Source organism: Pleurodeles waltl, chromosome 2_2 (genome assembly GCF_031143425.1).
Source record: "Pleurodeles waltl isolate 20211129_DDA chromosome 2_2, aPleWal1.hap1.20221129, whole genome shotgun sequence".
Lineage (NCBI taxonomy): Eukaryota > Metazoa > Chordata > Amphibia > Caudata > Salamandridae > Pleurodeles > Pleurodeles waltl.
In genome coordinates, this window is record NC_090439.1 from 898,517,104 (window position 1) to 898,543,835 (window position 26,732).

General features: G+C 46.5%; 1 protein-coding gene across 1 annotated transcript in view; it reads right to left on the bottom strand.

The window, feature by feature from the left end:
• The window catches only part of DPYS (dihydropyrimidinase), a 417,549-nt gene extending 391,736 nt beyond the window's left edge, over positions 1–25,813 (bottom strand). Inside the window, exon 1 of the mRNA XM_069220604.1 lies at positions 25,416–25,813. Coding sequence (XP_069076705.1) covers positions 25,416–25,673 — 258 coding nt within the window. The 5' untranslated portion in view covers positions 25,674–25,813. The remainder of the gene's footprint in view (positions 1–25,415) is intronic.
• Positions 25,814–26,732: the final 919 nt, after the last annotated feature.

Below are 26,732 nucleotides of genomic sequence, written 5' to 3' on the forward strand. Positions count from 1 at the left end.
TCTCTTCTGGTGATTTTGGAGTTATCCGGTATAGCTATTGCTATGTCTGGTTCCGATGCAGGGTTCATCCATGTTTCGGTGAGGAATGCGATGTCTGGCGAGTGAGTGGTCATTAGGTCCCATAGTTCAATTGCGTGTTTGTGGACGGAGCGGGTGTTCAGCAGGATGCATTTTAGGTGGCAGTCTGTTTTGGTGTCGTGTTTGTGGGTTGGCTTGCAGGTGAAGTTGCAGGCACTGCAAGAGAAAGGTCCTCTGGTGCGCGTTGGCGTGACCTGGCAGCAGGTGGAGGAACGACCAGGGTTTAGGGCGTGGAGTTCGTCAGCAGTGAACTGTTTGGAGGTAGTGCGTGCGGGTTGGCCAGGGGGTCTGGCACTAGGCGCGGTCTTGGCGTGGACGGGCGCAGACGGCAGCGGCACGTCCGTGCTGCGGCCGGCATAAGAGGGGAGGAGGGAGGGTGTGTCAGCTGGGAGGAGGGTGGTGGTAAACCAATGGCAGGGCGGGGGCGGGCCAGTAGAGGAGCAAGGGCGGGAAGGCAGGAATATGTGGAGGGAGGGGGGGGGCCGCAGGGACGAAGCGGCTACAGAGAAACCAATGAAGGAAAGTACCGGCTTTGGAGAAACCAATGAAGGATGAAGGAGAATACCAACAGGAAAAGCAGGCGGCTGGCAGCAGCGAGGAGCGAGAGAAGCGACCTACCTGCTTAAAGCAGGGTCGAAGGTCGCTGTCCTTGCCGTGCTGCGGCCGGCATAAGAGGGGAGGAGGAAGGGTGTGTCAGCTGGGAGGAGGGTAGCGGTAAACCAATGGCAGAGAGGGGGGGCGGGCCCGTAGAGGAGCAAGGGCGGGAAGGCAGGAATACGTGGAGGGAGGGGGCGGGCCACGGGGACGAATCGGCTACGGAGAAACCAATGAAGGAAAGTATCGGCTTTGGAGAAACCAATGAAGGAGAATACCAACAGGAAAAGCAGGCGGCTGGCAGCAGCGAGGAGCAAGGAAAGCGACCTACCTGCTTAAAGCACGGTCGACGGTCGCTGTCCTTGCCGCGCTGCGGCCGGCATAAGAGGGGAGGAGGGAGGGTGTGTCAGCTGGGAGGAGGGTGACGGTAAACCAATGGCAGGGCGGGGCGGCGGGCCAGTAGAGGAGCAAGGGCGGGAAGGCAGGAATACGTGGAGACGTGGAGGGAGGGGGGCGGGCCGCGGGGCAAAGCGGCTACAGAGAAACCAATGAAGGAAAGTACCGGCTTTGGAGAAACCAATGAAGGAGAATACCAACAGGAAAAGCAGGCGGCTGGCAGCAGCAAGCAGCGAGGGAAGCGACCTACCAGCTTAAAGCAGGGTCGAAGGTCGCTGTCATTGCCGCGCTGCGGCCGGCATAAGAGGAGAGGAGGGAGAGTGTGTCAGCTGGGAGGAGGGTGGCGGTAAATCAATGGCAGGGCGGGGGCGGGCCAGTAGAGGAGCATGGGCGGGAAGGCAGGAATACGTGGAGGGAGGGGGGTGAGGCTGCGGGGACGAAGCGGCTACGGAGAAACCAATGAAGGAAAGTACCGGCTTTGGAGAAACCAATGAAGGAGAATACCAACAGGAAAAGCAGGGGGCTGGCAGCAGCGAGGAGCAAGGGAAGCGACCTACCTGCTTAAAGCAGGCAAAAATGTAGAAGGTAGGCAATGTGTAGAGATACACCTGATTGTTTTCTGAATATTCCAAATATAAGTAAAAATCTCAAGCCTGGCAACAGCACAGACTCAGGGATCTTGATAGTTTTCGGGTGTTCATCCCTTCCACACAAATGGAATTATGAAAGAAATAGTCCCCAACGCCAACTAAAATAGTAAAGACCCGTCAGCTCAACAAAAGTTACCATGACAATGTGGGTATAATTAGAGATACTTTGTTAACCAAATTAGACTCTGAAATGTCCCATCAAAAAAACAATCTTTCAGCAAACTAGATTCAAATCTGTAGCGTCTACAGCAAAATATTTAACCTGAAGGGCTCTACTGGACACCAATTCATTAGGAGAGGCCCAACCGTTCCAGGTTTAATTCTGGTGTTCTCCCTGAAGGGAGGAAGCATTTATTGGCTATGTTCAATGGAACATAACAAGGTAGACCTCTTCTAGTTTGAGACACTAGATAGGAATGACCAGGCTGTAGCTATAATCTTAAATTGATTGTTGTTGTCTGTTCTTTTCCTTCTGATAAATGACCATTTCCACTTGCTCAAGGATCGCTGGCCTCTTGGGCCTAATGGGAGACAAAGGAAGGAATTTTAAAAATCTGTAAAGGTACTCATCGGATGTGGTACGACACACCCATTCCAAGCTCCACACATCAGAATGGTGGAAAAAATAGCTCCAGGAAAAAATCAGGTGTTATTAAATGTTGTAACCCCGATCTTGTTCAAATTTGCATGATTATCACAGGACTCACAAGCGAAGCCCTCTTTGTTAATTTGTGGATGGGTAGCAGGCCAGTTTCCAGGAATTTATATATGGATGGGCCAAGTGTGCGTTTGGGTGGGCCAATGTGTGCCCAATTTTCAACAATTCTGGAAGTAGTCTACAACCTGGGCTCTGGTGCCACTACACCTGTTGCATCATTGGCAGGTAAACCCCTGTCTCCTCTTCCCCAACACACACCTACCCTGCAGCTTGCCTCAGACATGAGCTAAGCTTGCCACAGGGCTGTTTTCTTTTTACGGGCATGCCCAGAGTTTTGTCTCAGACAGTAGAAAAATAGAGAAAATCATCTAAAGGCGGTATTTTTCTCCCTATCAGTACACTAGTAAAACAGCTATTATTAAAACAATGCACTATAAAATGTCTTCTAGAGATGTCTCAGTGACCCCTGACGGATAATTAAAGAAACAAAAGTGAAACAAAAAATCACGTTTGCTGACATGGAGGAAGCAATTAGCAGGTGCTTTCTCTGTGGCCTGTTTTGCTGTTACTGGGAGGGCCAAAGATCATGTTTGGGTGGGTGGGCCTGGTCCATCCGTTAGAACCAGGCCTGATGGGTAGTATATCCTCCAGTGCTTAATATGTAAATTAAAACGTGCTGGTAGCCAAAGCCCTCCTCTCAAACACGCGGTTGCTAGAAATTAAATGTGGGAACACGGAATACTGAGGCAGCGTAATCCTAAAACCGTCTCAGGCCTCTTCAGTCTATTTAAAGCCACTCCCTGCCCTTCCAGCTCACTTTTGCAGCTTTCTGCTTTCTCCCTTTGTGACACTTTTTCATTTTTCACTTCCTCCGTCTTTCCCATGTGTGTCTTTTGCTTGCAGCAAATGCTTGAGGTAGAAGAATAAGTGCCGGCCCTCACGAATAGTTGCCGGTGCTGCGCACCGGAAACAACAAGCACAAATTAAGCACTGATTTCCTCACAAGAGCAGGAAGCGAAAGAAGTCACGCATACACACTACATATGCAAGAGATACAATGGCATTTGTTATAAAGAGAATGCAGTAGAACTGTAAGGCATTCTCTCAAGTCAATATCTATTTGTAAAGAATGGTATTTTCATACTTGAGGTAACTTCTTCAACAAATATTGTAAGTGAGCGTTTTATTTTTGGAGTTTGAGCACTTGAGATGTGCTCTTTATACTCATTATACTTCTTAACACACAGTTTCAAAGGCTGCCGCCATCCTCCAAGGCAGCATGGAAGGACATGAACCATGTTTCAAGACTTGTAGAAGGCAACATGAATATAGCCCAAAATCGGTCTCCAGTACCCTGAGCTGCTTTGGTATTTGCTGTGTACCCCCAGTAGGTATGCTGTAAACCCCTCTTAGAGGCTGTTAGATTGTAAGACTGAACATTTTATTTATTTACTGTTTTCCGTGAACAATGCCAGTTCCAAGGTTCAAGCACTAGACACTGAAACTATAAATTGATTAATAATACTGAACTCTGGTGGTGGCGTGCTTTACAATGATAAGCCTTTGAATCAGTAACATTCATGCATAATCATGTGGCTGCACAGTATATTTAGACATATTCAGGCCATCTAAGCGGCCTAGGTCTCCTGGAAGTGGAAGCATTTATATGGTTTCATCGAAATTCAGAGGAGAGGTATAGATATTAGGTGGGGGTGAAATTCATTTATTTTTCTTTCACTTAATTATGTGACATTTTGGAAAAATAATATGAAATGCAAGTCCATCTTTTAGCATTATATATTAGTGAGATATGAGTCCTCAAGCCAATTGATGAGAGGAAGCATTTTGCGCAAAGTACACAAATTCTGTGAACAACAGCTGCTGGCATTCTGGTTACTCGTGTTGTTTCTGCATTTCCATGCTATAATGTATTGCGAAATTCATAAAATTACATGAATTATGGCAGCATAATATAAACTTCGCCTGTGCCTAGGGAAATATCTAACAATATTTCAGGAGGGGATGATGCCCTAGACTAACTCAGCCCTCAAATATCTGGGGATAGTCATTATTAACATTGCGTACGGTCGGCAGACAGCCTTGTGTGGAAGGCTTCTTTGATTTGCAGGCTCTGGGTCTCAGAAGGGTGCCGGATGGACATGCACATTATACTTTGGAAAGTGGGAGGACCTTGCCCGAGCTGCCCTTCTCTTCAGTCAGGCACATCAGGAGGCTGAGATTGTCAGTGACCGAACAAAGCTAGGGCTGCCACCAATGGCCTGATATTGCTGTTTGTCTGCTGAGCCCACACTATCTCATTCTTAAAACAGTCATGAGACTGAAGTAACGGGGGCTACTTCATTACTAGAAAAAAGATTGGGCCATAGCCAAGCAATAGCAACATTTACAAGCATCTTTTCTTGCTAACGCATAATACTATTAAAATTATTTTATGATGAGAATACTTCACATAAAATCATTTATATTGGCTTGATCACAATGTAAGGTATGGTATGCGTCTCGGCAATGACTTTGGTAGATCGTGAAGGTACATTTATCATGCTTCTAAGGAGAGACTCGAGCCCATATTTATACTTTTTTAGCGCCTCGTTTGCGCTGCTTTTTGACACAAAAACGGCGGAAACTTACAAAATACAATTGTATTTTGCAGGTTTGCGCCGTTTGTGCGTCAAAAAATGACGCAAATGCGGCGCTAAAAAAGTATAAATATGGGCCCGCTTCATTCATGGTGCATAACTATATAGCATTTGGCATAATATAGGTTCCTGTTCACACAAGCACCTGCGTGCAAACAGGAGGGTCACAACATCACAAGCACTGAGCTGTCCTTCTTGGGACGGTCGTCCATGGTTACAAAAGCAGCCCGAACACACCAACGCCATCAATATGCATAAGCAGATGAACAGTGATCTGCTCTAGGGCTTTAAGTGGGCCAGGTCCCGCCAGGTCTGAGACTCGTTAGTGATTAAATGATAACATTAAAACGGGTCTCTACCTGGCCTATAACCATGTTCTTATTTTTACAGGCAAAAAACTGATCAGTTTCTGAACAATGAATGTAAAAAACTGTAAGGTAACCCCTGTCGGCAATTTAGTTCCTTTTTTATATTTCATGTGTTTTACTTAATCTTCCACTCCCCAAGAGTATACTATTTCTTGGATGTTGTGTTTTAGTTTTTTGGGTCAGGAAGCATATTACTCTTGTATAATGCATACTTTGATCTGAGACACCTTCAATCAATCAATCAATCATGGAGATTTGTTGGGCACGAACTTGTCACCCGAGGAGTCTCCAGGCGCTGGGGGGAGTCTGCGAGACTTGGCCAGCTAGTCATGGAAGTCAAAGAGCCATGTCTTGAGCTGCCTTCTGAAGTCTTCCAGGGAAGGGGAGTTGTTCCAGGTCTTGGTGGCGAGGTGGGAGAAGGAGCAGCCACCAGGGTGTTCCCGACAGATGGGGGGGGACGTAGGCCAGGGCGAGGTTGGCTGAGCGGAGCTTTCTGTTAAGTCAGTGGAATGTGATGCGTTTAATATAGACAGGTCTGGCATCGTGGAGAGCCTTATAGGTGTGTGTGAGGAGCTTGAAGTGGCACTTTTGCTGGATTTAGAGCCACTGGAGGGCCCTGAGATGGGGAGAGATGATAGTTCTTCTGGGGAGGTCGAGGACGAGTCTCGCTGCCATGTTCTGGATGGTCTGGAAGCGGTTCAAGTGCTGCTTCATAGTTCTGGCGTAGAGTGCATTGCTGTAGTTGAGAAGCCTGGAGATGAGGGCCTGGGTGACTGTCTTCCTAGTTGCAATGGTAGCTTCATGTGTTTACAATGCACTACAATTGAGAGTTCTGCAGCGAGGCTGAAGGCAGTGGATTTTTTCACTGTGCCCGTCATTGAGTCAAAAAGTTGTTCAGAATCCATAGTCATCCAATCTGGAGCCTCTCTGCAGAGCACACAGAGCTATGGTCCCATATGCCAGTTGCAACTGTGATTCTATGTATTGGACCTGACAACCTTGGGGAGGGCTTCTCCCCAACCTTTTGCCTACCTCCTCCACTTTTCTGACCTCGTTTTGCTGGCTTTATGACTGTGTACACTTTACCATTGCTAACCAGTGCTAAAGTGCTTGTGCTCTCTCCACTAAACATGGTAACATTTGCTTATCCCCAATTGCCATATTTAATTTGCTTATAAGTTCCTACTACAGTGCTCTAACTATGTGTGGGTGTATTGTACTGGGAGAAAACTAGGCGCTCTGGGTAGCGAGGTGAATATCAACGAAGAATGTCGAATCTTGAAATGGTGCACTCTTGAAAGACCACACCCAAAAGGTCTTGATAGATGCTAAAAGCACTATTGCAAATATAAAGTACAAGAAGCACTCATTATAACATGAAAAATAATAGTACTCATAAGTCTGTATACATAGGTAATGTTTTGTCATATATTTCTGAAAATTAATAGGATTATTTCCAACATAATCCCCAATTACAGTATCACTGTCCAAATCCAAATAGTAGAATTAATTGATCTGTTGTTCCAACATTGCTATGATCCAAAGTCCAAGTCCAGATTTCTCTAACCAAAGTTCAATCATATTCTTCAAAAGATGATATAGCTTATTATTTAAACTTTAGCAGCCGCATCCAAATTGATAGCCAGTCCAGATTTTCTCAAATCAAGGTTCAATCATATTCTTCAAAGGATGATATAGTTTATTATTTAAATTTTAGCAGCCGCATCCAAATTGATAGCCAACACGTGTTTCATCCGGGAGTTTCCCAATGACTTCATCAGGGCTAAACATATATGTAGATGCGTCCTATATCATAAGTATTCCTTACAAGCGAATCCCAGAATAATTCCGTTAAGCAACATATCTGCTGATATCAGTTATATCAATCCACCTTACAGTGAGTCAAAATGTGAAGCGCGAGTACGCGTGTGTATCGATGAAGTATCAAAACTACAGTACACTACATGTGCCCAGGGCCTGTAAATTAAAAACCAAATTGTAGGCCTGCAGCACTGATTGTGCCACCCGCTTAAATAGCCCTTTAACTCAGCAGGGATGTGGAATTCCTATCACCCCACACCCAGGACATATTGTTTGGGGACAAGGGCAAAATATTTTCATGTTTATTTTTTCCTTGGGACAAGTAGGCACCAACACCCTGCAGCACAAACCCTTTTGCTGCCAGTTTACTAAAAAGGAAACTGTGTGCAGTTGAGGTAATATGACCACACATATCTAAATGCTGTCCGAACTTGTATTTACGGTTCATTATTGAAAAGCCTACATTATTAGGGTGAGCGCTGAAATAAAAGTTTTAAGGTCACACTGCACTACTGACAATGGTGCCAGTAAAAAAAAAAAAGTGTACACGTTTTGAAAAGTTTAACAATATGAGGCTAAATATAATGCTCCCAGAATGCTCTCTGACTAGATGCAAATGTCTGCAGAAGCTTGTAAGCAAGAGTTATGATTCTTTGTATTCAAAATAAAATGTAAAAAAAATGCAAGTAGGAAAAAAAACATTTCACTACTATAAAAGTTTAGGTGTTGAAGCGTCATTTAGTAAAATGTATTGATGCATGCTAGTATTTCCCAAAAAAAATTCCTAAAGGAAAATCAGTGTAGCCATTTTCAATAAGATAATGGGAAGCATGAAAATAAATAAGCACTGGCAAAGCCAACCGATCCAACTTTTTTTGTGATTCTTTTGGTTTTGTCAATGAGTGTCTTGTTTTGACATGGTTTTTGTGCCATTATATTGTTGTGGGAGCTGCCAGGCATGCACCATTGTAACAAACACTGGCAAAAAGAAGAAAAAAAATGTTGGTCTCAAAAAGCACACATTGCCACTAGTGGCGTAAGAAAAGGCCCTGCAGCCTCCATGTTCTTTGCAGGGGAGCTCCCTCCAGTTTTGTTACGCCACTGATTGCCACAGTAGTTCCCTGCACTGAACAAAACTACTTTGTGTGCCAATATGCTCCTTGTGGAAGAGAAGAATATGATCACTCACAGTAAAGCCAGGTGACAGAGAAATAGAAGTTTAAAAAAAACAAAATGTCTTTGTTAACGCCAGACCTAATTACGGACCCAATTCTTAAAGAAAGTAACAAAAGTGCACCCATGGTATATGTCTTTGAATTAGTAGCTTTCGTGAAATCACAAGAACTTACAGAAGTAGACCAGGAAATTATACTCCCAGGGAATATTTGTGAACTGTATTTTAGCACAAGCAAATATGCATGTGTAGATTTGCTCATGTGAAAATGTATTGAACGTTTACAAGTTCACTTTCCCTCTAACCACTTTTTTCCCAACCTTGGAAGAATGTCTTTTTCTGCCATTGTCAGGAGTAAATTTGCAACCTTTCTACCTTTCTCATTATGGGGAAAGATTAGAGAAGAGCTGGTGAAAATCCATAAAAAATGCAAGTTTGTAGATTTGCAGACTCATAGGCTTTCCAGCCCTAGAACTACTGCTTACTGCTTGCCCCAGCCCCAGTATGTAGACCTGTGGAAAGGTGGCAAAATAAGGAAATTGCTACAGTACGGATTGAAATTGCAAGTATTCAAGCCCTATTGTAGTAGTAGCTCTGGCATAATCAAAGAGACTATTATCAGGGGTCTTACATAATATGATTGCTGCCATAATTTGTTGCCGCACTAGATGGCACCAAAAGGACAAGTAGATTTTTTACTGGACAAATAGATTTCAGAAGCAAACTGACCCATGGAAAAGTAGATATTTTAATAAATTCCACACCCCTGTAACCATGTCTCAGGCCTGACATTGCAGAACCTGTATGTGCAGTTTTACACTGTCATGTCGACCTGGCATAGTAACCCTTTTGATATACACATAGGTCATCACTAAGGTAGGCCATGGACCACCCAGAGGGCAGGGTGCAATTTATTTAAAAGGGATGACATGTACTTTTAAGTTTTACATGTCAGGCCTTTTAAATACATTGCTGGTGCAAGTCCTGGTAGCAAAAAACTCTCAAAGTAGGTTTTTACCACAGCAAAGCCTATCTCTTCTATGGTATAACATTGGGATTAATGTATTACATCTTATAAATGTAATTCCCAATCTGGAAGAGATAAACTTTTTGAGTTTGGTGTTTTTGGAATCACAATTTAAAATCCCAACTTTTGGTGAGGTTGGATTTTAAATTACAGTTCTGAGATTGCCACTCTGCTGGACTGTTGCTTTGCTGGACTGTTGCTTTGCTTGCTGCCCTGCGTGGATGAGAAGGACTGGACCTGCATCACTTGAACCCAGAGTGACTCTAAGGGCCAGCTAGCTGGCCTCCAGATCTGAAATCTCAGGGACATGTAAGACTTCCAACCACCTGGACTTTTCCATCTATGTGTCTGTCTTACCAAGTGGTGCTACCCCAGTCCTGGACCCTTGGAAATGGGTCTAAGGTGTTTGCTTCAGTCGAACCGACACATCCTATGCTGCTGTTGCGAGGAACAGAAGCAGCACATCACCTTCAGAACAGCCACTGCAATGCTATTTCTGATGCAGGTTCCTCGCACCCCTGTTGGAGATAGCCTCGACAATGACGCCAAATCTCAGCATCGCAGCCTCTGCGCTCATCAGAACCGATGCAGCACCTTGACAGCAAAACGCATCCTCAACATCAGTCTTCAAATCACAAGGCCCAGCGCCTGGATCCTCGTTGTCGATGCAGCAGGAACATGCCCCCTTATGCGCCTGCATCTCGGAACTGACATTGCCACTGTTGCATAGAAGAAAATCGATGAAAACCTCTACTGCATGGTTCGGAACTGACGCAACACTCCGCAACTATGATTTAAGGTACTTTTGTTCAGATGGCCTAACTGGGTCCCTGTAGCTGGCTTGCGCTCCATCAGGGTTGGCCTGAATTTTTTACTTTGTTGCAGTCTGGCGTGACCAGATTCCTCAGTTGGTGCTTCATGCTTTGAAGCGCTATGTTACAGATAATTCTTCCCAAATTCATAACTCAAGTTCTAATAAATTGGTGTTTTCACTGTTTTACTGTTTGAAGTGCTGCACAAATACTATACACAGTGCATCTAAGTTAAGCCTGACTGCTCTGTGCAAAGCTGCCAGAGGGCTAGCACAGGATAATTTAGGGTTTGCTTGTGCCTTACTCTGACTAAGATTGTGGCTGTTGCTTGACCAGGGCTCACACCCCAGTCAACAAACAACCCAATTTCTATCATTATGAAAATAAATAGTGGTCAAAATATTGACAGTGCAGGCTACAAAGTGCCTGTTGGTATAATTAATGTAGGCCAAAGTCTGCATACTGACGTAAGTAAAAGAAAATGCATTGCTTACAGGTGAGTGGGTGCACTGAGTGTTTGAGGTGGTGAAGTGAAAGATATGTGAGGAAGTACATATGAGGATTGTGCAAAGAGGTTACTGAAGAGGAAAGGCATGAAGTGTGAGATATGTAGAAGATGAATTTCAGGAAGACGTGAAGAGAGAAAAAGGGCGTGTCTGACAAACTGCAGAGGAATGTGGTGTGAATGGAAGAATGTGAGAACCTGCATCGTCATCAATGCAGAGGTCAGCAACTGATGTGACAGCCTGCAAAGCTTCGCAGAGGCAGTGTTTCTGATGGGACTGTGGGGTTGATGCAGAGTCTTTTGCATTGGGAGACCCCTTGCAGCAGAGGCTATGCATCAGTATTGGTTGGATTTACACCACAGAGCAGGGGAGATGTTTCGGTTCTGCTGGATCTGCAGATGGGCTGGCTGAGCACCTTCAGGCCCACTTTCAAGGGTCCAGGACTGAGGTGTGTTGGAGGCAGCACACACTGGTTGGCTGAGGTGAGGCCTTAGGCAGGCAGAACCTACCACTATCATCAGGGGTGGGAGATTACACTCACTGTTTATCCTGTGCTCGTCCTTGTTAGCTTGGCACTGAGCAGTCAGGCTTATCACGGGGGCAATGTGTAAACCATTGGCACAGTACTTTTACACAACAAATACATTGAGCGTCGCAAGACATTTCAGACGAGGTGTATGTAAATAAAGTTTGTATCAACACATATTAGTTAACACACCATGAATATCTTATATCTCTGGGCACAAATCACATTTGGAAATATCACTAGCAGTACTAGGCCCAACAGAGTTAAAATTACATCAGTAATATGTACATGTTGGGAAAGAGCCTACTTTACTCCCAGCATGCTCATGCATTGCAAAACATTGTGAGCACAAGACTCATCCAAACATTTATTCTAATTCAATCCCTCACAGTTATAGGGTGCACTCTGGTTCACAACAATAGCAGTAATGTGCATACATAGGCAATTATAACACTTTTAAATAGCCTAGTGGGCACAGGTAAAACCAATGTCAAAGGTATTACATTCTACCCGGTGCTGTGGATATCATGCAGGTTTGTATGGCACCCACATGCACACACAGCACCCAATGTAATGCACTGATATCCGTCTGTCAGTAGATATTGCACTCACAGATCCGGTGGCCCAAAAACCCTTCTCCACCCTTTAGCAAACCCTGACTACCCCACGCCCCACGGATTGGAGTTGAAGGAAACTCCCCCCCCCCCACCCCAGGACACTAGGTTGATCCCGGACAGAGTCACACTTATTCAGGGTCCTGGGAAAACAGGTAGGGGGATAGGTAGCAGGTGGTTTCAGTCAACAAACAGAGGTTTGGCCACCCTTTGGGAAGTTCAATCAAAGGTCACCCCGCCATGCCGTCAGGCACTTGCCTAGTTCTTCGAGCCACAAGAGGGAGGGGGCACATCGTGGCATCTGCTTCTGATCGTTCCCAGAAGCGTTCTGTTGCCCACTCACTTACTCTCACCCCCAGATCTCATTCTGTCAATACGACCTGGAAGCAATGAGATGTCTGGCCAGGTGAGGAGATGACAAATGATTCGCTGCACTGAGGGCATCAAAAGGAGCAATCGATAAGTGAGCAATGAAGCAGGGGAGCCTCTCGGAAGGAGGAGGCACCCCGTAGGACAAAAGTTGAACAAAGTCGCACGCAGGCAATCCAGGCACTCCAGAACACAAATTCACTCTCCTGTGCCTCCCTGAAAATGTGGCACATCGGGGGCAAAGGAGCAAATTCAGTACCTCCATGGGAATGAGGCACAATGTCTGGGGCCACAGTGGTACGAGCGGCACCAGACGATTCCGGTCACACAAATGGAGAGTTACCAATTCTGTACCTCCCTGGTTTTGTGGTACAACGTCTGGCACGCAGTGAGTTGGGTCGCACCAGACAATTCAGATTCCACAAATGAAGAGCTACCAATTCTGTACCTCCCTGGAAATGAAGCACAACATCTGGTGCGCAATGACTTGAGTCGTACTAGACAATTCTGGTCACACACACAGGTGGTGCCACAAGAGGTAGAATGCGGCACAGCTAAGGGTACACCCCCACTTCCGAGGGTCGCAACCTGTGAATCGGACACTGCATGCAATGAAGTTGCAGTCGGCGTGATGCACAAGAGAAATGTGGCACAAACGACGAAGAGGGCCACACGGGGTCCCACAACTGGTGAATCCACTAACCACCAGGATGCTTATGGGTGTCAAGGACCCACGATGCAGGGCTACACCCCTGGAATGTGGGCAGTTCCTTTGGGGCTCCGCATGGGGCAATCCATTCTCCAGACACAATACTTAGTTCCACGCTCACACCACTGCTAACAGGAGGGATCCAGCAGATGATGTGGGCACTTAAGAGGGCACCGTACTCCAGGTGTCTACACGTAGAAGGTGTTGATCCCTTGCAGGAGGTCTCTATTGTCCCTAAGACCTCCACCAGAGAACACGGGGCAAGCCAACAAACCCTTGCACAGCACACTTTGGAGTGCCACACTGCAGCAGGCAATCAGTCCAGGCAAGCCACTATTCAGCAAGAGTGCCTGGTCCCTTCCAATGACAGTAATTCCTCCTCGTGAACTGACAGTGTGCACCACGCAGTCCAGTATCTCCAGTCCTGTGTCCCCACAAGCATATCTCTACTTTGCTGCAGTGGGGCACCAGTAGTTGTACTGTAGTGTGCCTCTGAAGTCGAGGGTAGTTCAGAGGGTTCCCCTTTGAACCACAGATGTTTCCCTTAAAGTTTAGTCCTGTCTGTCATAGAGCCATTGAATGTAGATCTTAATTTTTAGGGGGGCCATAATCTGGCTATGAGAAGGCCAAGTGTGAAAACCCCTCCTTCCAATCTATCCTGCCAGGCCCTCAAATGGCAGAGGTCTGTCATTCCTTTTGTATGCCCAAGGTTTATAGCTGTTGCTGGGGAATGCCCAGATGTGCTTCCCCAGTCTCCAATTAAAAGACAAACAACACATTTTAAAACGTAGAAATGTCCACTTTTTAAAAGTGGCATTTCTACGTTGTTATTGACAAACCACCTTTACCACAGGAAGGGGCTTGTCAGGATGAATCCAATGATAGGAAACATTATAAGGTTGCTCCAGTGCAATCCACTATAGCAGCTAGGAGCAATGGTAACGTCCCCCCATGTTTACCTATGGGCAGAGCAACTCTTATAGGTAGTGACAACACACATGGGTATTCTTCACTCCGTGGGAATACATACCCTTGTGCACATGTAAGCCTGCATTGGCAGGTTGGACATGTTTCAGAACCCCACAGGTACAAGTGCGCACACCCAGACATGCTATGACAGGCTGGACACATGCTTAAGAACACCATAGGTGAAAGTGCACTCACACAGGTAAGCACCACTTGCTAACATATGTAGGAAAGGCTAACACACTTTCACAATGTCCTTACAGTGAGAAAGTGCCCGGAGCCCTAAGGCCACTAAGAGAGAATCAGCAAAAGATACGAGAAAAAGCTAAAATGTTTGGGGAATCACTACCTCATCATGTCAGGTCTAACAGGGTGACACCACATGGCAGGGTGGGACTCACCAATGGCAGAGTCCAGGTGCTAGGTTCAAGGTTGTTGGAGCCTTCTGTTCCTGAGGGTTTAGTGAGGAGGCCAGCCAACTAGCCTTATGAGTCACTCTTAGGTCTTGGGTTCAAAAGATGCAGGTCCAGTCATTGTCAACCAGGCAAAATGACAGCAAGTAGTAAGTCAGCACAGCAAGGCAGCAGACAACAAAGCAATAGTGCAGAAGGGCAGCAGTGCAGCAGAGTAGCAGTCCGGTCAGAAGCACAGTAGCCTTCTTCTGGTCGAGTAGCCACAGGTCCAGAAGTGTACTAAAGAGTAAGTGTCTGAGGTCCAATATTTATCCCTAGTACCCTTCCTCTGGAAGGTGGGAGCAGCTTCTAGAGGTTTCCCATTGAAGGCACAAGTGAGTATTCAGCCCTTTGTGTGGAGGCAAGACACAGGCCCTCATTACAAGTTTGGTGGGGGGCGCAGGCCAATCACCAAACTTGTACCGTCATCTGACCGCCAGTGGGGCCAGAACACCGCCGGCCCTATTACAATTTTTCTGCTGGGCCAGCGGGAGGAAACAGGGCCTTAACATTGACTACAAGCTGGCGGCAATGTGGCGTGCGGTAGGTGTAGCAGCAGCCGCTGTGCTTTCCACTGCCCATAATTCAGGCAGTGGAAAGCGAAACGGGGCAGTCCATGGGGGACCCTGCACTGCCCATGCCAAGTGCAGGGGCCCCCAGGGTTCCCAGACACCCCCATTCCACCAGCGTTTCCATGGCAGTTTAATCGCCATGAAAAGGCTGGCGGATTGAGGAGTTGTAATCCCCAGGGCGGCGCTGCATGCAGCGCCACCCTGGCGGATTACAACTGCCGAGACTTCCAGGCTGTCGACTGGTGGCAACCTGGCGGTGTTGGCAGTCGGACCGTGGCAGCTCCGTCACGCTCATAATGTGGCAGTCCGACCGCCACGACCGTAGCGGTCCGACCGCCACTGCGAGTCTGGTGGTGTTACGACCAACAAACTCGTAATGAGGGCCACAGTCTATTCAAGTATAAGTAGGGCTGTGTCCAGATCTTCCCTCCCACCCTGCCAGTAAGGACTCATCCAGCCACAACTAAGCCATATACTGTGTGTGGGTGTCCAGGAGGAATACCCAAATCTCAACTGTCAGCTACACCCAGACATGTGACCCAGTGACAGGCTGCAGCCACTAAATGGCTGAGGCAGGAAAATGCCAACATTCTAAACATGCCATTTTCAAAACTGCAATTTAAAATCCAACTTTAGGATAAGAGAGGATTTTTCATCACAATTCCAAAGACACCAAACATAATCTGGCCACCTACTCTCATTTGGAAATTAAGGTCATTAAGTATAACAAGATAAGTCCAATTCTTTCCTATGTGAGAGGTAGGCCTTGCAGTGGTCAAAACGATTATAGGAGTTTTTTACTACCAGGAAATGTAAACCTTAAAATCACATGTCCTACTTCTTAAATACACTGCACCCTGCCCTCTGGGCTGCCTAGGGCATACCCTAGGGGAGAAATAAATGTATTAAAAAAGAAAGTTTGGGTATGGCAAAAGGTTTATTTTGCCAGGTCGAAATAGCTTAAAACTGCACACAGGCTACAAGGGCAAGATTTTTTTGTATGTTTCAGCACCACCTGGGGCTAGATCAGCCATGTTTTTGGCCGCTCTGGCCCCTGGGGGGGAGTAGTCAAAACACACTAGGCGCCAGGGATCTGTGTATGTGTGTTTTGTGTGGGGAGGGCAGCCACTTGGGCAAGGGTCACCCCCTAAAGGGGGCACATCGGCCTACTATTTTTAGGCCCATCTGCCCCCAAGGGGGGCAGAAGCCACAAAGACACCAGGGATATTTTTATTTTATTTTTTGTGGGTGGGGGGTGACCGCTTGGGCAAGGGTACAGTGGTACGAGCGGCACCAGACGATTCCGGTCACACAAATGAAGAGTTACCAATTCTGTACCTCCCTGGTTTTGTGGTACAACGTCTGGCACGCAGTGAGTTGGGTCGCACCAGACAATTCAGATTCCACAAATGAAGAGCTACCAATTCTGGCACTCAAGAGGGCACCGTACTCCAGGTGTCTACACGTAGAAGATGTTGATCCCTTGTGGGAGGTCTCTATTGTCCCTAAGACCTCCACCAGAGAACACGGGGCAAGCCAACAAGCCCTTGCACAGCACACTTTGGAGTGCCACACTGCAGCAGGCAATCAGTCCAGGCAAGCCACTATTCAGCAAGAGTGCCTGGTCCCTTCCAATGGCAGTAATTCCTCCTTGTGAACTGACTGTGCACCTCGCAGTCCAGTATCTCCAGTCCTGTGTCCCCACAAGCATATCTCTACTTTGCTGCAGTGTGGCACCAGTAGTTGTACTGTAGTGTGCCTCTGAAGTCGAGGGTAGTTCAGAGGGTTCCCCTTTGAACCACAGATGTTTCCCTTAAAGTTTAGTCCTGTCTGTCATAGAGCCATTGAATGTAGATCTTAATTTTTAGGGGGGCCATAATCTGGCTATGAGAAGGCCAAGTGTGAAAACCCCTCCCTCCAATCTATCCTGCCAGGCCCTCAAATGGCAGAGGTCTGTCATTCCTTTTGTATGCCCAAGGTTTATAGCTGTTGCTGGGGAATGCCCAGATGTGCTTCCCCAGTCTCCAATTAAAAGACACACAACACATTTTAAAACGTAGAAATGTCCACTTTTTAAAAGTGGCATTTCTACTTTGTTATTGACAAAACCACCTTTACCACAGGAAGGGGTTTGTCAGGATGAATCCAATGATAGGAAACATTATAAGGTTGCTCCAGTGCAATCCACTATAGCAGCTAGGAGTAATGGTAACTTCCCCCCATGTTTACCTATGGGCAGAGCAACTCTTATAGGTAGTGACAACACACATGGGTATTCTTCACTCCCTGGGCATACATACCCTTGTGCACATGTAAGCCTGCATTGGCAGGTTGGACATGTTTCAGAACCCCACAGGTACAAGTGTGCACACCCAGACATGCTATGACAGGCTGGACACATGTTTAAGAACACCATAGGTGCAAGTGCACTCACACAGGTAAGCACCACTTGCTAACATATGTAGAAAAGGCTAACACACTTTCACAATGTCCTTACAGTGAGAAAGTGCCCGGAGCCCTAAGGCCACTAAGAGAGAATCAGCAAAAGATACGAGAAAAAGCTAAAACGTTTGGGGAATCACTACCTCATCATGTCAGGTCTAACAGGGTGACACCACATGGCAGGGTGGGACTCACAGATGGCAGAGTCCAGGTACTAGGTTCAAGGTTGTTGGAGCCTTCTGTTCCTGAGGGTTTAGTCAGGAGGCCAGCCAACTAGCCTTTTGAGTCACTCTTAGGTCTTGGGTTCAAAAGATGTAGGTCCAGTCATTCTCACCCAGGCAAAATGACAGCAAGTAGTAAGTCAGCACAGCAAGGCAGCAGACAACAAAGCAGTAGTGCAGAAGGGCAGCAGTCCAGCAGAGTAGCAGTCCGGTCAGAAGCACAGCAGCCTTCTTCTGGTCGAGTAGCCACAGGTCCAGAAGTGTACTAAAGAGTAAGTGTCTGAGGTCCAATATTTATACCTAGTACCCTTCCTCTGGAAGGTGGGAGCAGCTTCTAGAGGTTTCCCATTGAAGGTCTCAGCGAGTTTTCAGCCCTTTGTGTGGAGGCAAGACACAGACCCTCATTACAAGTTTGGTGGGGGGCGCAGGCCAATCACCAAACTTGTACCGTCATCTGACCGCCAGTGGGGCCAGAACACCGCCGGCCCTATTACAATTTTTCCGCTGGGCCAGCGGGAGGAAACAGGGCCTTAACATTGACTACAAGCTGGCGGCAATGTGGCGTGCGGTAGGTGCAGCAGCAGCCGCTGCGCTTTCCACTGCCCATAATTCAGGCAGTGGAACGCGAAACGGGGCAGTCCATGGGGGACCCTGCACTGCCCATGCCAAGTGCAGGGGCCCCCAGGGGTCCCAGACACCCCCATTCCACCAGCATTTCCATGGCAGTTTAATCGCCATGAAAAGGCTGGCGGATTGAGGAGTTGTAATCCCCAGGGCGGCGCTGCATGCAGCGCCACCCTGGCGGATTACAACTGCCGAGACTTCCAGGCTGTCGACTGGTGGCAACCTGGCGGTGTTGGCAGTCGGACCGTGGCGGCTCCGTCACGCTCATATTGTGGCAGTCCGACCGCCACGACCGTAGCGGTCTGACCGCCACTGCGAGTCTGGTGGTGTTACAACCAACAAACTCGTAATGAGGGCCACAGTCTATTCAAGTATAAGTAGGGCTGTGTCCAGATCTTCCCTCCCACCCTGCCAGTAAGGACTCATCCAGCCACAACTAAGCCATATACTGTGTGTGGGTGTCCAGGAGGAATACACAAATCTCAACTGTCAGCTACACCCAGTCATGTGACCCAATAACAGAATGCAGCCACTAAATTGCTGAGGCAGGAAAATGCCAACATTCTAAACATGCCATTTTCAAAACTGCAATTTAAAATCCAACTTTAGGATAAGAGAGGATTTTTCATCACAATTCCAAAGACACCAAACATAAACTGGCCACCTACTCTCATTTGGAAATTACAGGTCATTAAGTATAACAAGATGAGTCTAATTCTTTCCTATGTGAGAGGTAGGCCTTGCAGTGGTCAAAACGATTATAGGAGTTTTTTACTACCAGGAAATGTAAACCTTAAAATCACATGTCCTACTTCTTAAATACACTGCACCCTGCCCTCTGGGCTGCCTAGGGCATACCCTAGGGGAGAAATAAATGTATTAAAAAAGAAGATTTGGGTATGGCAAAAGGTTTATTTTGCCAGGTCGAAATAGCTTAAAACTGCACACAGGCTACAAGGGCAAGATTTTTTTGTATGTTTCAGCACCACCTGGGGCTAGATCAGCCATGTTTTTGGCCGCTCTGGCCCCTGGGGGGGAGTAGTCAAAACACACTAGGCGCCAGGGATCTGTGTATGTGTGTTTTGTGTGGGGAGGGCAGCCACTTGGGCAAGGGTTACCCCCTAAAGGGGGCACATCGGCCTACTATTTTTAGGCCCATCTGCCCCCAGGGGGCAGAAGCCACAAAGACACCAGGGATATTTTTATTTTATTTTTTGTGGGGGGGGGTGACTGCTTGGGCAAGGGTCGCCCCCCCCCAAAGGGGGCATACAACTGTTTGCCATTTCTGCCCCCCCTTGGGGACAGGGCGTCCTATTTTTTTTAGGCCCATGGGACAGAATCCACGAAGGCTCCAGGGATTGTTTTGTTATCAGGTTTTTTTTTAGGGGTGGGGTGGCCCCTTGGGCAAGGGTCACCCCCACCCCCCAAAAAAAAAGGGCATTGCCCATGTTTTCGGCTGATCTGGCACCTCAGGGGGGTCGAAACATACTAGGCGACAGGGATCTGTGTAGGTGTGTTTTGTGTGGGGAGGGTGGCCCCTTGGGCAAGGGTCACCCCCTAAAGGGGGCACATCGGCCTACTATTTTCAGGCCCAACTGCCCTCAAGGGGGGCAGAAACCACAGACGCCTGGAATTTTTTCTGTTTGCTTTTTTTTTAGTGTGGGGGCGACCCCTTGGGCAAGGGTCGCTCCCCAAAGGGGGGGCACACAACTGTTGCCCATTTCTTCCCCCCTTGGACCTATTTATTTTAGGGCTGGGCAGAACCCACTTAGGCACCAGCAATTGGTGTATGTGTATATGTTTTTTTTTGGGGGGGCAGTCCCTTGGGAAGGGTCGCTCCCCATGGGGACACATTGTTGTTGGCTATTTCTGCCCCCCTTGGGGGCAGATCGGTTTATTTTTGTAATGCCCATCTGCCCCTAAGGGGCAGAAAGCCCACTAGGCACCAGGGAACATTTTGTTTTTTAAAGAGTGTGGGGGTACACCCAAAATAAATAAGGACAAAGTTGTCCTGCCCACCGGTGGGCAGATGGGGCAATTACCCTCGATCCACTCTAGGGGGGGGGGGCAGAAAGCCTACTAGATGCCAGGGGATTTAAAAAAAAGTGAGTGGTGGCTACCAACCAGTATGGCAACTGAAGGGGGTAACAGTCTTTCAGCTCTCCCCAGCATACTAAAAGAGCTTGTCCCAATGGCAAGCAAGAGGACATTTGAATATTTTGGGTTCTGGTTTCACATTTGGGCCACGAGAGCTTTGCTAACTCTCAAAATCGTCCCACTTCGAATGGTGAGGGCTGCACTTTTTGGACTTTGGGGCACTGCCATCTTTAAGGATCTACGAGACATACCTGAAAACTAAACATCTGGATGAGTCCAGGGTGGTGTGTTTCAAATGCACCCCACACCATTTTCTTACCCATAATGCCTTTCAAACCTCCAGCTTTGCTTGAAATCACACATTTTCCCCACATTTTTTGTTTGGAACCTTCCATAATCTGCAGGAATTCACAAAATTCCTGCCACCCAGCATTGTCGCATCTATACTGATAAAAAATCTACCCCACTTGTCAACCTAAAAACACTTTTTCTCAAACTGCCCTTTTGGACCCGCTTTGGTTCCCCCTCAATTTCGACATGTTTTTGGCTCTTCTCTGTTAAAGGCACTTTGCCCACCTACACAAGTGAGGTATCATTCATTGGGAGACTGAGGAGAATGTTGGGTGGTAGGAAATGTGTGCCAGTGCGGTGATCCCACACAGAAATGTGGGAAAATGTGGGGTTTTTTTTTAGCTAAATTTGAGGTTTGCTGAGGATTCTGGGTAAGAAAAGACTGAAGGATCCATGCAAGTCACACCTCTCAGGACTCCCCCGGGAGTCTAGTTTTCAGAAATGTTTAGGTTTGATAGGTTTCCTTAAATGGCTGCTGAGCCCAGAACCAAAAACACAGGTGGCCCCCCCTGCAAAAACAGGTAGTTTTGTAATTGATAATTTCGATGTGTCCACGTAGGGTTCAGGGCATTTCCTGTCACGGGCAGTAGGCCTATTCACACAAGTGAGGTACCATTTTTATTGAGAAACTTGGGGGAATGCTGGGTGGAAGGAAATTTGTGCTCCTCTCAGATTCCAGAACTTTCTATGACCAAAATGTGAGGAAAATGTGTTTTTTTGGTCAAATTTTGAGGTTTGCAAAAGATTCTGGGTAACAGAACTTGGTGAGAGCACCACACGTTACCCCATCCTGGGTTTCCCTAGGTGTCTAGTTTTAAAAAATCCACAGGTTTGGTAGGTTTTCCTATTGCCGGCTGAGCTAGAGACCAAGATCCACAGCAAGGCACTTTCCAAAAACACACATCAGTTTTCAATGGAAAAATTTGATGTGTCCATGTTGCGTTTTGGGGCGTTTCCTGTCGTGGACACTAGGCCTACCAACACAAGTGAGGTACCATTTTTATAGGAAGACTTGGGAAAATGCTGAATGGAAGGAAATGTGTGGCTCCTCTCAGATGCCAGAACTTTCTTTGACCGAAATTTGAGGAAAAAGTGTTTTTTTTCCCAAATTTTGAGGTATGCAAAGGTTTCTGAGTAACAGAACCTGGTGAGAGCCCCACAAGTCACCCCATTCTCAATTCCCCTAGGTGTCTAGTTTTAAAAAATGTCCAGGTTTGGTAAGTTTCCCTAGGTGCTGGCTGAGCTAGAGGCCAAAATCCACAGCTAGGCACTGTCCAAAAAACACGTCAGATTTCAAAATAAAAATGTGATGTGTCCATGTTGCGTTTCCTGTTGCCGGGACTAGGCCTACCCACACCTGTGAGGTACCATTTTTATCAGGAGACTAGGGGAACACAGAATAAAAGAACAAGTGTTATTGCCCCTTGTCTTTCTCTACATTTTCCCCTTCCAAATGTGAGACAGTCTGTAAAAAAGAAAATTATTTGAGAAATGCCCTGTAATTCACATGCCTGTACGGGGACCCCAGATTTCAGAGATGTGCAAATAACCACTGCTTCTCAACACCTTATCTTGTGTCCATTTTGGAACTACAAAGATTTCCTTAATAACAATTTTTCACTCTTTAGATTTCACCAAATGAATTGCTGTGTACCTGGTATACAATGAAAACCAATTGCACAGTGCAGCTCATTTACCCACAACCAGAAGAGTCCAGTATACGTAACGGTACATTGCTTTAAAAAATCTGTCATAGCTGAAAAAAATGATAGAAGAAAACGTGGACAGAAATTAATTTTTTACCTCAATTTCATATGTTTTTTATTTTAGCTGTTACTTTCTATAGGAAAACCTTGAATGATCTACACAAATGACCCCTTGCTGAATTCAGAATTTTGCCTACTTTTCGGAAATGTTTAGCTGTCCAGGATCCATCATTGATTTCACACCCATTTCTGTCACTAACTGGAAGGAGGCTGAACGCACAAAAAATAGTAAAAATTGGGTATGTCCCAGTAAAGTGCCAAAATTGTGTAGAAAAGTGTGGTTTTGTGTTTCAAGTCTGCCTGTTCCTGAAAGCTGGAAAATTGTGATTTTAGCACTGCAAACCCTTTGTTGATGCCATTTTCAGGGAAAAAAACACATGCTTTCTTCTGCAGACCTTTTTTCCCATTTTTCTGAAAAAAACAAAATGTTTGCTGTATTTTGGCTAATTTCTTGGTCTCCTGTAGGGGGACACACAAACTCTGGCTACCTTTAGAATCCCTAGAATGTTGTAAAAAAAGGAAGCAAATTTGGCATGGAAAGCTTATGTGGACAAAAAGTTATGGCGAACTGCCCCAAATAGTGAAAAAAAGGCTTGGCACAGGAGGGGAAAAGGCCTGGCAGCGAAGGGGTTAAAGGAAAACGGAATGCATTTTAAAAACAAAAAAACGTTTGCGAATGGGTTAGCAACAATTTGAAATTGGTGCTAACTGCGATTGTTTTGTGACCGCATTCGCAGTCACAAAACAATCATACATTGCACTGCAACTCGCAATTAAGAAGGTAATGTCCCTTCCTAATTGCGACTCGTAAACTCTTTTTGCAAATCGGTAAAGAGATTACCGAATCGCAAAATTGGGTCTGTGCATCGCCAAATACTTTTTTCTTGTCAGAAATGGCACGATTCTTAGAATCGGCCTGTTTGCAACGAGAAAAAAGCTTTGTACATATGGACCTAAGTGTATATCAATGAGCAGCGGCATGGCAGAGGGCCAGGAAAGGTGCGTGCATGTGTGCCAGTCTCAACACAATCCTGGCTTTCCGCCCAACCAAACCTTGCATGCTGAGTATCAGAAGCCTGTATTTACAAAGAGCAAGGCAAAACTTCACTTCCAGAATGCAAAGAGTTGATGGCTAAGTAGCCAAACGGGAGGGAGGTGTCACATGTGGCAATGGACCACGATACAGCAATGTGGAGTGACGTGCAGGGCCGCTAGAGGACACTGAGAGCAGTGGAGAGGTGCCTCATTAAGACATAAGACGGCACGGGAGAGGGTCGGTTGCACGGTAGAGGGGAAGGATGGGGAAAGACATTAATAACCATTTTCCCAGCACATTATTATACACATATGAAACCTAAAACCTGAAAGGGTGTATTCTAACTGAAATAAATTAACCGTGGTATGCTAGCGCACAAACACGTGCTGCGACTGATCTGCAGCTATCGCTTGCCAGCAACCGATGAATCTCTAGTTCCTGTTACAAGATGTTCAAGATAGAATTGTATAATAAACCAAGGCGAATGTACCTCTAATGCAGTTTTGTGATTAAACAGACGTGTGTTGCACGTCACACTGACCATTAAAACGTGCTACTGGATAAAGCTGTGAGAAGGAGTGCATCTCTCCAGCTCAGAAAGCGCTGACAGAAGCACATGAAGTGTGTGACAGATGCATACTCTTACTCATTGGGAAGGCTTTGCAGCGCCGCTGTTCCAAAATGCCAGGGCTTGTACACATGTCTCGCCTGTTGCAATTCGAACTCATGATCTTCAAAACACCACGCAGCACATTTACTAAACCAGAATTGGTAAAGCCTATAGGTCTCCCATTTGAACCTTTTGTTTTCCCAATGCTATTTTGCAGTTATATCCGTACAAAACAGGAAATAAAGGTACACTGGCACAGCTACTATTATCGGTCATGTAGTTCTGGGGCAGGCATGCGTGTCCCAACAGAATAACAAAGGTACCATTTTCCTTTTTTTATTCACTGATCTAAGAAGGTTGACGCAAGCCAGATTGGTTAATAAAAGGTTAAAGCGTGTAGAGGAGCTTTTGATATAGCAGAGGGCCAGCATCAAATGGCAGGCGCCGATCCCTCCAAAAAAGAGCACAAAAAATGGAAATGCCCACAAGGGGTGAAGGGGCAACAGAGGAGTAGGTGGGAAAACCAAAGTTGCTACTCTGTATCACACTGGGGCAGGAGCATCATTGAGCCATACCTTGTAAAATATGAGGTCTGACACTGTTGTTCTCTTTCCCAGTGCTGGCGCACTAACAGACTACGAAGCAGCATGCATGTAATCTATACCACTATGTAAAGGCGTGTGATGTCTAGCATTCATTTGATCTAGAAAGGTTGCTTTCTAATACAAAATACTATGCTGAGACTCAGCCTAAAACTTTTCGCATATTGGATGTGTGCTGTACAGTTGAACACAGATGCAATGTGAGAACGGTTATTAGAAATAAAAACATTTGTACTTGTTAGTGCTTGATTTAAGAAGGCATTATTTTTTGTGGCACGCTTTGTCTACTAATTGTGGTAGATTTACATCAAGAATCATAAGTGGTAGAGTGGGAACGGCATGTAACACCCATGGGATCCCCCTCAACACAAAGTAATCCTAAGTAGCGCTAAGACTATTTGCGTTACTTTACAGGCTAGTTTCCAGGACAAACAGCGTATTGTGAAGAGTTTATCAACACTTTATATCGGTTTGTGTCTTTTTTTGTGACTGAACTGCCACACATTGTTGAATAATCTGCCAGCACTTTTGAAATCCGCAAGCTCGGAATGCACCGAGCCGCCATGCTGTTTGTCATTTTACGAAAATTAAATGAAGCCTATGGTGTTAAACATCAACCAATAACAAAACACTTTCTCCACAATTTTCATGCACAGAAGGATAAAGTGTGCTGGGAGAGGGCTCGAGCTAGGCTCACAGGCATGCGTCCACGTGTACCTTCGTTCCTACGTAGAAGTCATCGACGGACTTGGTCCCCATGAAGTCCAACTGGAAGTGGGTGTGCGTGTCGATCCCCCCTGGCATCACGAGTCTGCCGGAGGCGTCAATCACCCTCACCCCCTCGGGTGTACCGGGCAGCAGGTTGGCTCCCACCTCCTTCACCAGGCCTCCCTCAATGTAGACATCTGCAAACTGCGAGCTGTCATCGTTCACTACTCTCCCGCCTCGGATTAAAATCCGGTCCTGGGCTGCCATTGCTGGGCCCCTCGCGGCTTCTGGTTGGCAGGTGGAAGGCCTGAGAGGACCCACGTGCGAGACCAGGATGCTCGTGTGCTTAAGCAGCAGGGGAGATAAACGACAGAACGGCAGAGAATAAGCCTTTCTTTTGGTTCTGGTTCACCGAGTTGTCACTCTGCAAGGACATGAAGTGTGTGCCAGGTTCATAGTAACGGACAGCGGCCCCGGCCTCGCTCGTGCAGCTCCTACGTCAGGGTGGCCGTTTCTGGACCTTGCTGGACCTTGCTCCTGCGCTTCACCGAGAAAGTTATGCGATACACTTAACGGCGCTGCGCTCTTAATCGTTAGCAAGAGAAGCACATGCCATGTGCTCCCCTCGCGTCACTTTACAGACAACGCCAGTCTCACAGCCATGAATAGGTCCTGGGACTCTGCGAATAGCTGCCATTCCTCTCTCCACATAAATCAACATAAAAGATGGCTCGCTGACGAGGCAACAGTCATTTCCCAACAGCCCTTTGAATGCTTCATCAGCACTAGCCTGGCAGACCTTTATCGGGCTATCTATTTTTTGATGGGACAGTAAGTATTTGTAGCAAATGTTTTGAGGTTGCCCTACTAGTGACCTCATTCCCATATTTCTCACCAAAGAGTAAGATTATCAAATGACTCCATGTCATCAGGGGCACGATTTTCCAGTCTGGACTGTCCATTGCTAACCAACAGCATCAGGGGACTTATCTTGTTCAGTGAACCAAAAGGAAGGGACGAACACACCCAAAAGCAATGACTTAAAAAGGATGGCCTAAGACTGGATTCTGATTCCCTGGTGACAAAGAGACATCTGATAACATTACCCAAGGGCCTCTGTGCTATTGGCTAAAATTCCAGGACTGGCTGCACATTTCACAAATTACAAGGCGCCACATGGCAGGTGTGGAGCTCTTCTTCTGAAGGTCTTGATCAAAGGAGTTTCGTCAACCTATGGGTTGGCAGTGAGCACTAGTTACATATTTACACTCACTTTTATCCATGCATACCAATTGCTTTATAATGTTTTTACTCCATTCCTGTGTC